This window comes from Mytilus galloprovincialis, chromosome 8, assembly GCF_965363235.1.
Source record: "Mytilus galloprovincialis chromosome 8, xbMytGall1.hap1.1, whole genome shotgun sequence".
Taxonomy (NCBI): domain Eukaryota; kingdom Metazoa; phylum Mollusca; class Bivalvia; order Mytilida; family Mytilidae; genus Mytilus; species Mytilus galloprovincialis.
This window is the reverse complement of record NC_134845.1, coordinates 21,364,074-21,380,490: the sequence shown is the minus strand read 5'-3', so window position 1 is coordinate 21,380,490 and position 16,417 is coordinate 21,364,074. Positions and strand designations below refer to the sequence as shown.

General features: G+C 30.6%; 1 protein-coding gene across 4 annotated transcripts in view; it reads right to left on the bottom strand.

Moving 5' to 3' along the window:
- Positions 1–3,530: 3,530 nt before the first annotated feature.
- LOC143085307 (uncharacterized) overlaps positions 3,531–16,417 on the bottom strand; it is a 46,766-nt gene continuing 33,879 nt past the window's right edge. For all 4 annotated transcript variants that reach the window (XM_076261572.1, XM_076261574.1, XM_076261573.1 and 1 more), the window contains 4 exons: positions 14,798–14,943; positions 13,114–13,345; positions 8,137–10,013; positions 3,531–7,599 (listed from right to left, as the gene is read on the bottom strand). In XM_076261572.1, the coding sequence (XP_076117687.1) occupies positions 7,507–7,599; positions 8,137–10,013; positions 13,114–13,345; positions 14,798–14,943 (2,348 nt within the window). In that variant the 3' untranslated portion in view covers positions 3,531–7,506. The remainder of the gene's footprint in view (positions 7,600–8,136; positions 10,014–13,113; positions 13,346–14,797; positions 14,944–16,417) is intronic.

Genomic DNA, 16,417 nt, shown 5'->3' with positions numbered 1-16,417 from the left:
GGCACAGGGAATTCCCTAATGGCAAATACCCCAGCAGAGAAAAGAAAATCTCAATATATATAAATTGGTGAGAAATACCATGTTTCTCATCCAATCAAAATACAGCATTATTACATAAGGTGGAATTAGAACCAAAAATTCAGTGGGGAAAAAATTATGTTGTGCCACCCATATCATAGGATTTGCCTGATATTTATGAAAAATGAAAAATGCTAATAACTTTTTGATTTCTCAAAGAATTGATCTCAAATTTGAAATATAATGAATAAGATTTCTCATTTTCAGTACAAAATATTTTCTGTTTTTTCATTCTTTTACATATATCTTTTGGTTTTCAATTCTAGTGTTTATATTTATTTACCATTCAAAGATGTATTTGGTCATCTGTCTGATTTTTTTAAAAGTTCAAAGATCGCCAAAACCCGGAATTACCCATATCCGCTTCCGGAATCGGATCCGATATTAGAATTTTCTTCTCACGTTGTTTTCAATGTTGTTTTTGTCAGATACGATTTTACTCGAATTTACACATTATTTGTCAGAGATTTTCTGTATAAAGCTAGCGGTTGAACAAAATGAACATCGCTGTCATGAATAATAATGCTAAAAACAAGTTTTGAGATCGTTTATTAGGAGACTTTTGTAAAAAGGTTTGCAAAGTTATTTTTTTTATTTTCTCTCAAGTCGTGCATGTCGAGCGTAGCTAGTAACCAAGTCGAAAGTCCGACTGCAAAAGTGGAAGTTCGCAGACCTCGGATAACCGCTAATTGAACCCCTGCCTCCAAATTGAAAAGATACAAAAATTTCGTCTTATTATTTAAAATTGCCGCCAACAGCATGAACAGTGGAACTTATTTTAAGACTACTGACGTAGTTGACTACGTATTGACGACAAACAATATTCCTACGACTTTTGCCATCTGGGAAATCTAAACTACTTGTCTTTAGAAATTTTCGGCGATTAAACATTTCATACATTTGTTCTTTGACAGGTTAGCCAAAATCTCAGGGGATAATAAGCTACATAAAGATTCCTAATGTGCCCTACTTCCTATGTGCAACTTCAAAACTTTTGGATAAATCGACGATCATTTAAGGTTTTTCTGATCATATTTTTTGTAATCAAGAATTAAAAGTAAGAAAAACTGTCCAATTTGTTGTGAATAACATAACATCCAGCTAGATAATAACAATGACACGTATTTCAGCATTTATTGGGTAGAACACAAATCTAGGGTGCTCGATTAAGGCAGCTTAACTGCCTAAAAAACCAACACTTTTTGGATTAATTGTGCTCTAAATTTGTGCAAGAATTCCATATTTATTTTATAACAATTGTGTATGAAAATATCACAAATGGTTTTTTTTTTTAGAAATGAGATAACTACAGGAATAATCGGCAGTTTTTTTTAAGATCATGAATATTTATAAATATGAATTAATTCTATGGAATTCTTGCACAAATTTAGAGCATATTTATGTAGCGAAGAGATAGGTAAGGTTTCTATAAAACGCTTAATTAGATAAAAATGTCAAAAAACACAATCGGGTACAGTATGAGTAAACAGTTAATATCTAATAAAAAACATTACACATTTATATCTATAGGCAGGAGAAAAAAGTGGAAAATCCAAGCTATTTAAAGGCGTATAATATAAGAATAGTTATCAAAGGTACCAAGATTATAATTTAGTACGCCAGACGCGCGTTTCGTCTTCATGAGACTCATCAGTGACGCTGATATCAAAATATTTATAAAGCCAAACAAGTACAAAATTGAAGAGCATTGAGGATCCAAAATTCCAAAAAGTTGTGCCAAATACGACTAAGGTAAGAATCATATGCAATTTGTTCTTGACCTTTACTTCCTGGTTAAAAGTATCTTAATTAGCGATATTTGTTAACATTGCTATAAATCGGAGGTTTGGCATGCCATTAAACAAGGTTCAACCCACCATTTTTTTTCTGAAAATATCCTGTACCAAGTCAGGAATATGGCAGTTGTTAGCAAATAACAAATTGTTCGACACTATGTATGCTGGCGTTTCTTGTTGCACGTCGGTGTTCTTGATGAGTCACTGATGAGTCTTATATAGACGGAACGCACGTCTGGCGTACTAAAATATAATCCTGGTACCTTTGATAACTATTCTTGTTGTTCCTTTGTTTTTCTCTTATAGTTGATGTGTTCCCCTCGTTATTGGTTTGTAATCCGAATTTGGTTTTTTCTCAATCGATTTGACTTTTGAACACCAGTATACTACGATTGCCTTTTTTAATATTAAGTTTTGAGGGATCATACTTGATTCAAGAAGTGGTTATTTTAGACTAGTTTGCCTGTAATTTCATATTCTTGAATTAACACATCCCTGCATTTAAAACTGATGTAAATGGAAATGGATCTTCAAAATATGACCTTTTATCGATTAGAATTGGGATCATTGGAAAATTACGTTTAGGTGTCCAAGTTGCAAACAACGACTTTCACAGCAAAAATAGTTGCTTGAAATGAAACTTTTAGTATAACTCTCAATCAATTTCTGTGAAGAGAGGAAATGGATTGGTTTTCAACAAAGAATACATTTCAGCTAGAAATAAATGGGCTGTTATTACACAGAGATATGTGTATCCCCTTTTTGTAATTTTAAGAGTAAACTGCAAATGCTAAAAAATTAAAATAGCAATACATTTAAGATATGTAAAAAAATATGTCAATGGACCATCATGACTGAAGGTACAGGGTCAACCCATCTCTGTGGAGATGTGCCAACTGCATATCAAATGGCATTGACCTATCACTAGTGGTTTCCCATAAACTGACTTAATCACAAACTAATACATGTAAACTAAGCAAGAGTTTCAAATTCATGACTTAGGAGGCAGGACAAAATAACCTCCATTGAAATGAGATGTGCCAATGCTAATACAACTGCTAACAATTATCATCGATGAACTCCCTTTGGTTTCCCATAGCTGGCCTAATCATAAACTAATACATTGTTTACAGAGCCAACACTACCAGAAACAAAATACCTGTCTCGTTTTTTGACATTTGTAAAGGCAAGAAAAAAAAACAATCTTCATTTTGTACATGTCTGTCCACATGCTAGTATATTGCTGATTTTTTATTTGTCTAGTTAATGTGTTGACATGTTTTTTATTTTTTTTCATTCCATTTTTTATTTCAGAAATTTTTGAAAGGTTTTTATAAAGCAACAGGGGTTATATCCCAATTATAAGAACTCGCATTCTGATATTTGACACCCATTAACGTCAGCAGATTTGCCTGAAATAACATAAATTTCTGACGCATATTTTTCCCTTCTTATAAAATGACAGTAATAAATGCTCTCAGTCTCAGTAAATTATGAATTTACAGGTGTAGGTTTTTGTATCATTCTATTTGTTTTATATATCATACCAAATAACTGTGGTTGTAAATTTTCAACCTTCTGTAAAAAAACAAGTGTAAGACAACATTACTTGACACATTTAAACCATATATTTTACAAATCACTCAGACAAGGAAGTATGAATAATGACTTTTAATCTTCAGTATATATATATATAAATATACATGTATCATTGTACAATGTTATATCATGAACACAACATTTATACATATGATCTAAAAACCTGTGATGATAGACCATATACACATCCTTTATACAAACTATAAATACAACCTGCGGAGATATACAACCAGTAAAGATTGACCATGCACATTTAAGGAATGACTGTAATATTTTTTTCTTTTTCTGTCTATGAAAAAATAACATGATAATGTGGTGCACGCTGAATAACCCGCATGAGGTTTTTTTTAATGTTATTTCTAATAGACAAAATAAAAATCACAGTCATACCTTATGATTTAATTCTAAATTCCATTTGAAGCCGTACTGAATCATGAAAAAACGTTGATAATATCAGGATGACATGTCAAATTATGTATATGTGAGCTGATACACAAAACACTGTCAGCCAATCAGAAGACATGTTACATCCATAATTAAATTATTACAGATAAAAATGATACACAACCAGTAAAGATTGACCATGTACACAACCTGATACAAATGATCTAAAACCTGGGATAATAGACCATGTAAACATCCTCATGAAAATGATATATATACAACCAGTGAGAATTTACCATGTACACAGCTGGATAAAATAAAAATACAACCAGTAAAGTTAGACTGTGTACACAATTAAGATTCAAATTATCATTCTGCAAGAAATTTGGGGTAAGAGGCTCGAGAAGCTGGCATTTTTGGAAATACTACTGTGTCATGAGATAGAAACATCAAATTTCTGTTAACAATTACACATCTAAGAATGTTTGGTAATTATTTAAATACTTAATCTCCACAGGTTGTATTATATATATAGGTATGTAATATCAGCAAGATCACATGGCAGTGTATCACAAAGAAAAACAACCTTTCTATATCTGGTTAACAAATTAAACCAGTTAACATACAGACAAACAAAAAAGATTAAATGGATAGAAGCAAAAGAAAAGAGAACAGAATATCTGTCAGCTTTTAATATTTACAATTTGATATGAAATAATGATATAATTTACAGGTCTATGTAACATATTTATATATACATATAGGATATACATTGTAGATACTTCTTTAAAGAGGAATTCCAACTATAAATATTTTAAATCTGGAATTCATACATTATGATTGGATGTACATGTTGATGGTCATATCACATGATAGCAGTGAAATATTTTCCAATTCTTTACAAAATCTTCAGGACAACTGAGATCTTATAAAGATATTATTAACTGGCTTGTGGCCTACTAAAATATTACACTGTTAAACTTTATAACTTCAAGCTCTTCCAGCGCTGTGATACACAGAATCTTTTTCAAATAAAAAATATTCACAAAGCTCAAATATTTTTGCGTAAAATATACCACATACCTATTACATTTAATACATTTAATCAATTTGAAATGACAGTAAAAGAGAAAATATTTAAATCACAGAGTTCACAAAAAGCGGTATTTACAAAAAAACGATTGCCGCAAAGTTTTAATCACAAAAAATGTACATATCACAGAAACTCTTAAGAAAAATAAAATTAAAAGGGAAAACATTTAAATTGCAATTATTTAAGACAAAATTTGAAATTTTCTGAAATTAGAAAATTTCAACACTTTATGAAAATAAAGCTAAGCTTAAAGTATAAAAAACTGCCACAATACATAAACACACAATTGTATTTATTTTTATAATGCACTATATTAGTTCTTTAATGAAACTATAGGACAATGGAATGTTTTGCTATGAAAATGTTTGTCTCCACCTTGGCAGATATTTAGTATAATTTAAGGATGTTTTATACACTAACGGATGAATTGACTTTGTCATGTTAAGATGTTACAAAAAGGGCATGAAATTTGTTCTTTGTTCGATGACAGTTTTCAAGGTGACCAGCATCTGACCATATTAAATGTAACTTTTTCACCAAGTTAACAAGGTAAATGACAAACAGGTTTGGTGATATGTAGGTTTGAAAACTTTGTTGTTGCATTTATTTCAAACTGATCTCCATGGCTTTTGATTAAATCATAAAAATTCTTTCGATGTTGATTTATTGATTAATCGACTTTCAGCACCATTTCCTATTTTATAGTATAAAGTCTTTTAAGCTAAAGTGGCTGGAAAGAACCACTACTCTTAGGCAGGAAAACTGACACTATTTAGACTACTAGGCAATATTTATATATCAATAAAAAAAATATCTAAATTAGACAAGAGAGACCAATTAGTTTGAATTTTAACAAAAGAGATAAAATATCATAGTTTACATGAAAAAAAGTAATTGGCCTCCTCTTAGTTTTAGCTTAAATAAACAAACCTTCTGTTCAGCACATTTTGTTCACAAAACTGTATACCTGTTTATTTATGTTAAAAAGTGATTTTTCTATTATAATTACAATTTTAAACTTCATAATGATTTATATTTTACACAATTCTAGTGTCCATCTATAGATTATTAACAAAGTTACTCAAATAAATATTACTACTTTCTATGATTTTCCATACAGACAGGTAACACAATAAATATAAACTTAAATATAATATTTATCATAATTGCACTTCATAAAATTATAACAAATTCAAAAAATAAATGAAACAAACATATATATAGTATACCATATGCTGCTTTAATTGTTTATAGTTATGTGACTGTACACATTGATCCAAGTCAATGCCATTTAGTTGCAAAATGCCCAATTACAATTATTCATGTTATTTTATTTTACTATTATTAAATATCTTCCAAATAATTGACTGAGAAATGGGAGATAACTCTGACTAGATCTGTACAGTTACAGACAAAGTTTGGTATACTACATGTCTAACATACTTTTTGTATACATTCCAAATACATTACACCACAACTAATATGAGAAGAACTAATCAAATCCCAGCAGAGGTAAACAATATATTCTAAATGCAAGAAATCGCTTTTCCACCAGAGATAAAACCAGTATACAAATAATGTTAAAAAGCATAAATTATATATTTTTTTTACTTTTTTCTATTTTGATCCCCTGTAGATCTAGTGTAAATTCAGAAATTATTGCAATGTTTCTATTATTGCGAAAAAATGCAAAATGATTATAAACGCAATAATTTAAACTCACATTTTGAATATTTGTATATAATTTCAACAGAATTTTCCTAAATATTGCAAAAATTTAAATCAAAATTGCATTTTTAGTCTTAATTGACAAAATTGCAATAATTTCAGAATTTACAGTAAAAAGAGGGAAAATAAAATATGCACTATTGTTTGTCTCAAGGTTGAAGGCTTTGAGTTTACAGTCTGATCAAATTTGATAGTATTCTATTATTATAGTGAAATCTGGATGTATTAGGAGCTACACGACAGAAATAAAACTTTAAAATCAACAGCAAGCAATAAACTATACTATTTCTATTACAGTAGAAGTGAAATTATATACATGTTGAATAACATCTGCAATGGGATAAACAACCTCACAACCTATTTTACGGCTATCACAAATCAAAATCTGCAAAACAGAATGACAATATCCATTGTACTACAATAGCAATTGTACCAGCTAAAAAAATCAATAGAAAAAAGAATTGTTTTTAATGACAATAGGAAAAATATATCCTATTGTTTCTGTTATATTGATAGCCAGTATTATGTGTATTGTAAATGTTTATGGACAACAATTTTTCATAGTTTTGTGAAGAGTCTGTATCAATAATATATGTCTTGTAATTATCTTGAAGAGTCATATATAAGGTATCCAGTTATAACCGTCTATAATTTTTTTTTATTAACGAAATGAGAACAAGTCAGAAAAAAAACTTTTGCAGGATACTATGTCTGGAACTACAAGTAAAGTAATATTGTATTTATAAGGGAGACAACTCTGTTTTACTTATGAAATGATAGAACAAAAATGTAAACAACCAAGGCACAGAAATCTTGCTGTAAGTATGACTAGCTGACTTGAAGGTTCTGGAAATTCTTCACCATATCTAACACCTTGGATTTTCTATCAACACATTTTTCAGTTACTGTCTTCACAGGTTTCTGCAAATTAAAAACAAAATTACATTTTGTAACTTGGACACTCCACAGAATTAATGAACATAAAAACTGAAAAATCATTTAAAAATTTGAAACTGTTAATAAGATGTTTAAAATATAAGTATTTAAAATAATTTTGTCAGTATATTTTAAAGCAGTTTAATGCTTCTCTCTTCATTCATCTACACCTCTCAGTCATAATTACTAAAATTTAAAGACATTTAGATATTTTCTGAACATTTTTTTTCGTATTGGGCAGTAATAGGTAAAGTACTCGTATATTTATAGGATCAGAGTGAAATATGCAATTCTTTTGTTATTCAGGTGACAAAATGTTGTTTAAATCTGAAGTGAATTTAACTAAAAATAACTGTTCCAAGAACATACTAATATGACTTCAAATAGCTCCACATACAATTCAGATAAAATTAATTTTAAAACAAAAATACTTTCAGTAACACTGACATGGTTTCCATTTTATGTCTTAAGCAAATTCCAAGTTCAAAAATGATTATCTTCTAAATGACTTGTATGACATACCTCCTCTGTTTTCTTTGCTGTAGTTGTACGTCCAATGGGAGGTTTACTGCTCTCTTCACTTGGTTCTGTCTTTTCTATGATTTCTATTTTAACCTTTGAAGAACTAGGTTTCCATCCTTTCGGCGTATCAAGACTTACGTTACGACCTGTAGATGTTGCTTTTGTTGATCCTCCAAAAGATTTAGAAAATGATGATGCAGGAATCTGAGATTTTTCTTCACTTTTTGTTTCTGTCTTTTTATCGTTATTTTTTGTGTCCTTATTGTCTTTGTTCATAGAACTGATGCCTGAGAAAGCAGGTTTGTTCACTTTTGTGTCCTTAGGGGGCTCAGATGATACTGAACTACTTCCTTTGAAACTAGACTTGAAACCTAAAGATTCAGAAACTTTTGGCACCGCTTTATCTTTGGAAGGTTCAGCTGCTGATCCACTAGAAAACACTGATTTTGGTGTTGATTTTTCCTTCACAGATTCTGAAAATGAACTCAGTCTACCTCCGAAAGTTGTCTTTGGTGTTTTGTCCTTATCCTTAGCTATATCATTTTCTTTTTCCTTTGAATCTTCCTGTCGTTTCTTTAAATTTTGCTTCCATAAAGGTAGAGTAGAATCTGTATTTTGAGATGCATTAAAAGTAGTTGACATTATCTTCTTCGAATCTTCAGGTTTAGTTTCAGATGTTTCTAAAATAATGTTTGTCTTTAAGCTTTCCTCCTTAATTCTGAAGCTTTGCGTAAGTGAATCTTTTCTGGAAGTAGTTTTACCAGACAATATCTCAGCTGTAACTGGCTGCTCTGGAAGTGTACGGCTTCTTGATGCTCTTTTCAATCTGTATTCTTCCCGTGGTGATGCAAGTTTGTTTGCTGCAGCATCACTAGGTGTAATTATAATGTTATCGTAATTTGAATTACGACCCTTCAAGGACGAGTCATCTTTGTTATTATCATTAGCACTTATAATCACAACCTTGTCCTTAGGTTTTTCTGATTCTTTGGTGTCACTAGTTTTGTTTTTTGATCCAGATTCAAAATTTAAGATAACGTTTTCATAGTTTGATTTAGGATCTTTGGAATTTTCAGCACCTTTAGTATCAATTATGAATTCTTTTTCCAACTCCTTTTTACCATCACTTAATGTTTGTTTCAAAGGAGTTTTGTGAGAATCAGTCTTTTCTGATTTAGTTTCCATGGCAACACTTGGCTTCGCAGGAGAGCTGTCTTTTTTATCCCCTGTCAATGAGGACTGAGATTTTAGAGGTTCCTTGGTCAAGACATATGTAATGTTCTGTTTTGTAGGAGACGTGGCTGGCTTGTTGACTAGATCAGATTTTGTCGAGGATGATTTACCTTGTGTAGTTGTAGTCGATACTTCAGGTTTGGTAGAAAGTCCCTCATTAAAAGGCGTAGACTGAGTTTTAGGTTGGGGACGTCTAGCGCCAAATGGAATATCTTTATCTCTGTCTTTATTTTTAAAACTACCAACTATCACGAATCCTGTATCTTGTTTTGAGTCAGATGGTATTGCACTTTCAGCATCTTTCACAGAATTTTTCTTCAATTTATTAAAAGTTTTAGACAATTCTGAATCAGCCTCAGAAGTATTTGACGGTAACATTGAGTCATGTAAACTCTTTGGTCTTTGCCTTGATAATTTGGCTATATGACGAATATCATCTGTTGGCTTTGAATAGTCCGACATGTTATAATTCATCTTTCTGTCTAGACTCATGGACTTTATAGGAGGTTTATCATCAGGTTTATCATTCAGTTTAGTTCCTGATCCAAAACTTATATGACGACCTGTTTCACTTTCATGTGCAATTGATATCACTGTTTTATGATCATCTGCTTTCTTTTGTTCAAGTGTTTTAGGAGTTGCATCTGAAATAGATATAAGAATAATTTCATTTTGTATCAAATGCACTTTCTAATACTGTGAAAGTACTTTAATTCGTGGGTATCAATTTTCGTGGTTTGAGCAATATTTACATGTTCATGGGTTTTTAAATTCGTGGATTTTAGTTTAAAAAAAAACATAATTGAAAAATTAAAGCCTTTAGAAACGAAGGTAACAAATAGTCTGGATTGAAGGAAATTGCAAAGAAAACATTGACCTGTGTAAATCGTAGTGATGACACTAATTAACCCATGATAAAGTGATCAACAGATTAAAGACCATCAAAGGTGTTAATTAGGCCATAAACATGTCACCTAAAGAAAACAGTAACATAAACAAATGCTATAAACATATCTTGAATTGTCAAATAATTCTTATCAAAATCAAGCCCAGCATGAAATTATTATTTCCCATATGTACCACAACTATGAGGATATAAAATTAACACTTTATCATACTAGCATATCAATACCGGAGATCTGACTTTCATGGACCAAAAATATTTTTTATGAGAATTAAAAAATCAAAAGTTGTACAGTTTAGGTTATTAAAGATTAAATAGGTATAATCCTGCATGCGATTGTAGTTCTGTGACTGCTATTAAAGGATTCTCAGATTTGGCGTTATTCAATATATTCTCTAGATCATATCAGTAGTCAAACCTACCCATGTGGATCTTTCCATGTCTTCATTTGGACAATGGTTGTTTTATTTCGTTGGACACTTAAATTCGTGGATAAAGTCATCCACGAAAACCATGAAAATTGGTACCCCACAAATAAAAGTACTTTCACAGTAGGTATCTCTAGCAAGTCAAATTTAAAAGGAGTCCTTCTAAAGCCTGTATTGCTCAAATGATATCATTCATGTCTTTTCAAAAACAATGTGCCCTCTATATGTTTTTATGTAATTTTGTCATTAAGTTGTTGTCTCATTGATGTATACCCCTTTTTTTTTATTCAAATAAGAGATCAGATACCTAAATTAGCATATTAAATTTTCAGCAGCCACCTTGGTGGTCTTGACATAATTTATGACCTTGAAAATATGATGGCATTTGTTTGCTTCACAAGAAAGAAATCAAAGACTAAAAATTGGTATTTGTTTTGCTCCTCCAAGTAAAGTCTGGTTAGCATTGAGTCAAAAAATGCAATGTAAATTTGCTGTTGACTTTAACCTTTTAAAGTATGTTAAAAATTTAACTCATTATGAAGTCTATTACAAAGTATTGTCATATCACATTAACATGTAACTATCCTGAAAATGTACACAACTTTTGTAACTAGACATAACACAGCCATGAATCTAACAATCTATGTGTAGCCACATTGACAGCAAATAGACATTTTTAAAATTTTAGTTCATTTATATGTTTTGGAGTTTAGTAAGACTTCCATTTTCTCAGAACTAGTAAACATTTTTATTTAGGGGCCAGCTGAAGCCCACCTCCGAGTGTAGTTTTTACTCACTGTATTGATGACCCATTGGTGGCCTTCGGCTGTAATCTGCTCTTTGGTCAGGTTGTTGTCTCTTTGACATATTCTCCATTTCCAATCTCAATTTTATTAAAATAACAATGCTTAAACAGCACTATTCAAGATTTATTCCTATGGATTAATTTAGGTTATAAATTCCTATACATTAATTTAGGTTATAAATTCCTATACATTAATTTTGGTTATAAATTTCTGTTATTCTTAGCTTGCCAATGAATATTTATTTACAGGGATGATAACATTCATAAATCAATATCTCACAGAAAACTTCCATGAAATATTAGGTTTCATTCATTTATCAGTTCCAGGAATTGTATGATATTTTTCAACAGAACGACATAAAATATTAAACAGAAAACAAATTAATCAATTTTAACCTTATCATACTGCTCTTTTAGGATAAAATTTTCATTAGAAAAGCAGTTAAATGTATGAATATTTCAATAAAGATTTTATTGTCGGACTTCTTATATATTTTCTGATCATTTTTGGACAATAACCTTTTGTCAATGGTAGATTTAATGAAGCCACATATGGAAAACTATAGCGCTGATCTATGACTTACTGCAATATTTTTAGCAATTTTTCATACAATTGTTTTTATCATTCAAAATTGATGTTTTATGCTTTCCTTCTGTTGCCAGAAGAGATGTTTATTTAACCATTTATAACACTTAAAGGAAACTGTTTGAAACAATTGTATTACAGAATAAAACATAATATCAGAATGTCCTAATACTTAACCTTAAAATTTTCATTTCATTAAAATAGAAAAGTTAACAGCAACAACATTTGATTTAGAAACACAAAATCATTTGAACAAAATTTCAAAAAATTGCAAACTATAGATAGCATTATATAAATGATCTTGTTGACAATTTTAAATGAGTGTAATGCTACATGTATGCAACATTTTTATAATATTCAGATGTCTGCTCTATGGTCGGGTTGTTGTCGCTTTGACGCATTCCCCATTTCCTTTCTCAATTTTATTATATTTATTTCATGAAATTTTCCTTTTATCTTACTGATAATTTCCTTTCTCAGCACAGTAGAGTAATATGAAAAACTACTGCTAGAAACTAAGGGCACACATGCCCGTTGTCAGTGAAATTAACAACATCGTCATAGGTAAAATAGCGATAAACAGATTATCATTGGTCATCTTATCTCGATTGCTTTTCTCACTTTCGCTATGCCAGCTCAAGTGAGAAAATCAATCTCATTGAGATGATCAACGATAATCTTTAAGTAGCTTGTCAATTTCTAGATGATTACAGAATTTCATACAATCCAAAATACAGCCAAATTACGAAACCTTCACCTTTAATGATCTTTGTTCAAGGAACTTGCACTGTTTTTGTAACTTATAACTTTGGGTTCATTTCTGTTAAGATTATTGGCCTTTTTAATTTCACTGGTTTATAATCTCTGTGAATGTGCATTTTACATACAGGTATTTTTTAATTTCCTTCTAAATAAATTTCAAATTTTTAACTTGAATTTATTTGTACTTTTGATAATTTCCCCCAAATTATTCAATCAGTTTTCAAAACCTAGCTCAAACCTGTGTTATACAAATCAGTACCTTCAACATTCTGTACTAGTGGAACAAGAGTTCTCTCTGGTATCTTGTCTTCAATTCTACTAAAGAGATCAGATTTAGGAGATGTTGGTTTAGGCGACAATGGTTTGGGAGATATAGGTGTGACTGGAGACTTCGGAGACAAGGGTTCAGGGGTCACAGGAGATATCTGGTCATCTGATTTAGTTGGTGACTCCTCTTTAACTTGAGGTAAAGGTGATGCAGCGGAGTGTCTCTGTAAAATAAAAAGAAGCATATAACATTGACACTTTCTATATGTCATAAGTTAGCCTGTAATTCAGTGGTGGTTGGTTGCTGTCTGTCATATTTGTTTTATGCTGATTGTTTTGGTCTATATTAGGCCATTAGTTTTTTAATTTCCATTTAAAAATTCTTTATAAGTCTTTTATAGCTGACGTAGCTTTGCTCATTATTGAAGGCCTATTGTGACTTTCAATAGCCTTAATTCACAACATTAGGTCTGTGTTGAATATTTCTCTCATTGGGAATTATATCACTTCCCCTTATCTACATGATATTCATTTCAGACATAAATTTACTGCAACAGTAATTTCCAGACACTGATTTCTATGGTTTGGGAAAAATCTGTTTTGAGAATGTGTTACTTTTTAGATTTTTTTTATTTTTAGATACAGACAGAAGGCATAATCCCTTGCTGAAAAGATTTTGTGGTATAATTTGAATAGTTACCAATACAATGTTTTCATAGCCAATTTCAGCTCTAATGAAGTTCATGATAATAGCATGAAATAGTTCATTTGAAACTATTAAACCATGTATGAATTTCATATGACAAATCAATTAATCTCATTTTATATTGAATTCTGACCATAAAAAAAAGCAATATCAAATTTAAAAGAAATTATTTGTTTCTGATGTATTTCTATTTTAACAGAAACCACTTCCCAGTTTCATGGGCTGTACACCAAAATGCAATTCTAATTCAATTTTAGATGTATTCGTGGTCAGAAAACAGTATAAGATATAAAAAATTCCATGCATTGAAACTTATTATTATACTTCACGTTAAAATGTCATATTTTGATTGGCTAATACTAGTGTGTTAATTTACTGTATCACATGGCTGAGAAGGTGACAATTTTTTTTTAATGTTACCCTCTCGTCCAGATCAATCAAAAATCGATAATTTAAAAGACAATGCATTGAATTTACAATGCTTTTAAAAGTTCTACGTTTTGGCTCGGATTTTATTATTTGACTTTCAAAATAAAAAATTAAACATCTTGCTTTCGTTGTTTTTTCTAATACCTGTAACGTTTTTATGTACATGACGTCATAGAAAACACATTTAAAATAAAATTATTCTGTAAAGACGATAATGATAGGACATTCAGTATAATAAATTAATAACACATATCTGAGAGGGTGATAGAGCAGATTGGTACCCCTCGAAAAAGCTTGGCCGCGGTTGACAATGTTTTCTCGGGGTTAACAATCTGCTCTATCACCCTCTCAGCTATGTGTTATTTATATAATGGAGCATAGTTACTACTCAGGTCTTTTGAATTGTTGCCAATGTCTTTTTTTAATGTCTCTCATATGATTTTGATACATGAAATTTTTCCAAAGATGATGAGTTTGTGTAGAATACTTAAAAATCAAGGGAAAAGTGGGAAACTTGTTGATATATTTCTAATTGAAATACCTTAGCGTCCTTAGTTTTCCTAGTGCCTGAAGGTCTACGTTTAGGTAAGTTACGTTTTACTGATATCCTGTGTCGAGCAGCATCATTACTCAGTGTTGACGTCTCCTTCCCTATGGCTGACAAATCTAAATCCATTTCTACAGTATCTACAATAAAAATGTTTGTATTATAGAAAATCATAAAGAGATAAATTTCACTACATTTTAACTTTTAAGTATAAGTCATTCATGACACTTAGATTGTCCTGTATTTTAAGAGGTAAGCTGCTACTTGCTCTATGACAGGTTAGACTTATTCGGTTTCTACAGGAACTTTTGTATCAATTTAAAAGCATTCTAAAATAATTTTCTTAAGAAACTTAAATAAAAGAAACACCAGAAAGAATTGCCCATTTAGATATTGAAATTGGAAATGAACAAAAGAATATACAATAAATATAGTAACTTATATCTTCTAGAATAAAATCAATGTCATCAGTTAACATTTACTTTTTAACACAGATGATCAGCTGGTGTTTCACAATACATTTTTATATATGTAACAAATATTTCTGATTACAGGACTGGTAACATGTGTGTATAAATCCTATGTTATTGTTGGGAATGTCAATTTGTCTCATACTAAATATTTATATCCAGTTTTTGCAGGTGACAGTGACATTGTTTTCATACAAATAATGAAAGTTTTAATGGTCTCTAGTCTCTTGTAACAATAACATGTTTTTCAGCTGCTGTAATAATTAATTCACCTGATATTTTGTAACTATTAATAAAGCAGGTGTACCTATCAGGTAACTAATCAAGAGAATTAGTACACAATTATCTCAGGTAATAATAATGTCACAGTTATAGATTTTGTATGATATTACACATTTATGTTTTTCTGAATCAGTATCAACTTACCATAAAACACATATTTATTGAAGTGAAAATAAAAAGTAAAACTAGAACTTTCAGTTATCCTGCATTTTCAATTGATGATAAAATGATGCACTTTAAGAATCAAAATTTACTCAAATTGCAAGGTTATTTTCCAGAAATTGGTCACAACACAAAATTTGAGTACAAAACCATAAGTTTCCATTTCATTCTATCCAGTGAAATATTGGCAGTACATAATTAGTTATTGACAATGCTTTCTAATTAACTGCTACCAATATAACAGGTTGGATTGATTGGTGGTGTTTTTATGCCACTTTTCGGCTAATTCGTGGCCGCCAATTTGGTGGAGGATGTGGGAGTACCCAGAGAAAATCACTGACTATCTATAGGAAAATTGACAACCCTAATCCATTATCAAGATTGGAGTCAAGTGCACTCACACTAGCAGGGTTTGAACTCGAAACCTCAGTGATGACTGGCTAGTGATTAGAGTAGTAGAACTACTTACACCATTTGGCCACCGAAGTCCCTATAACGGGTTGTAGAAAGGTTCTTCTTGTACATTTGACTTAGTTAATAAAACTTAAAATAAAGTTTTTTGATGAAGACTAATATTGTTGGTTTTCTTTTGTTGGTTGATATAGTCTTACATTTGATTTTGTTTGTTTTTATGGACTGGAATTGCCTTTTGAATATACCTTTGGATTTATGTACCTTTTAAGACTTTATTTTCCCATCA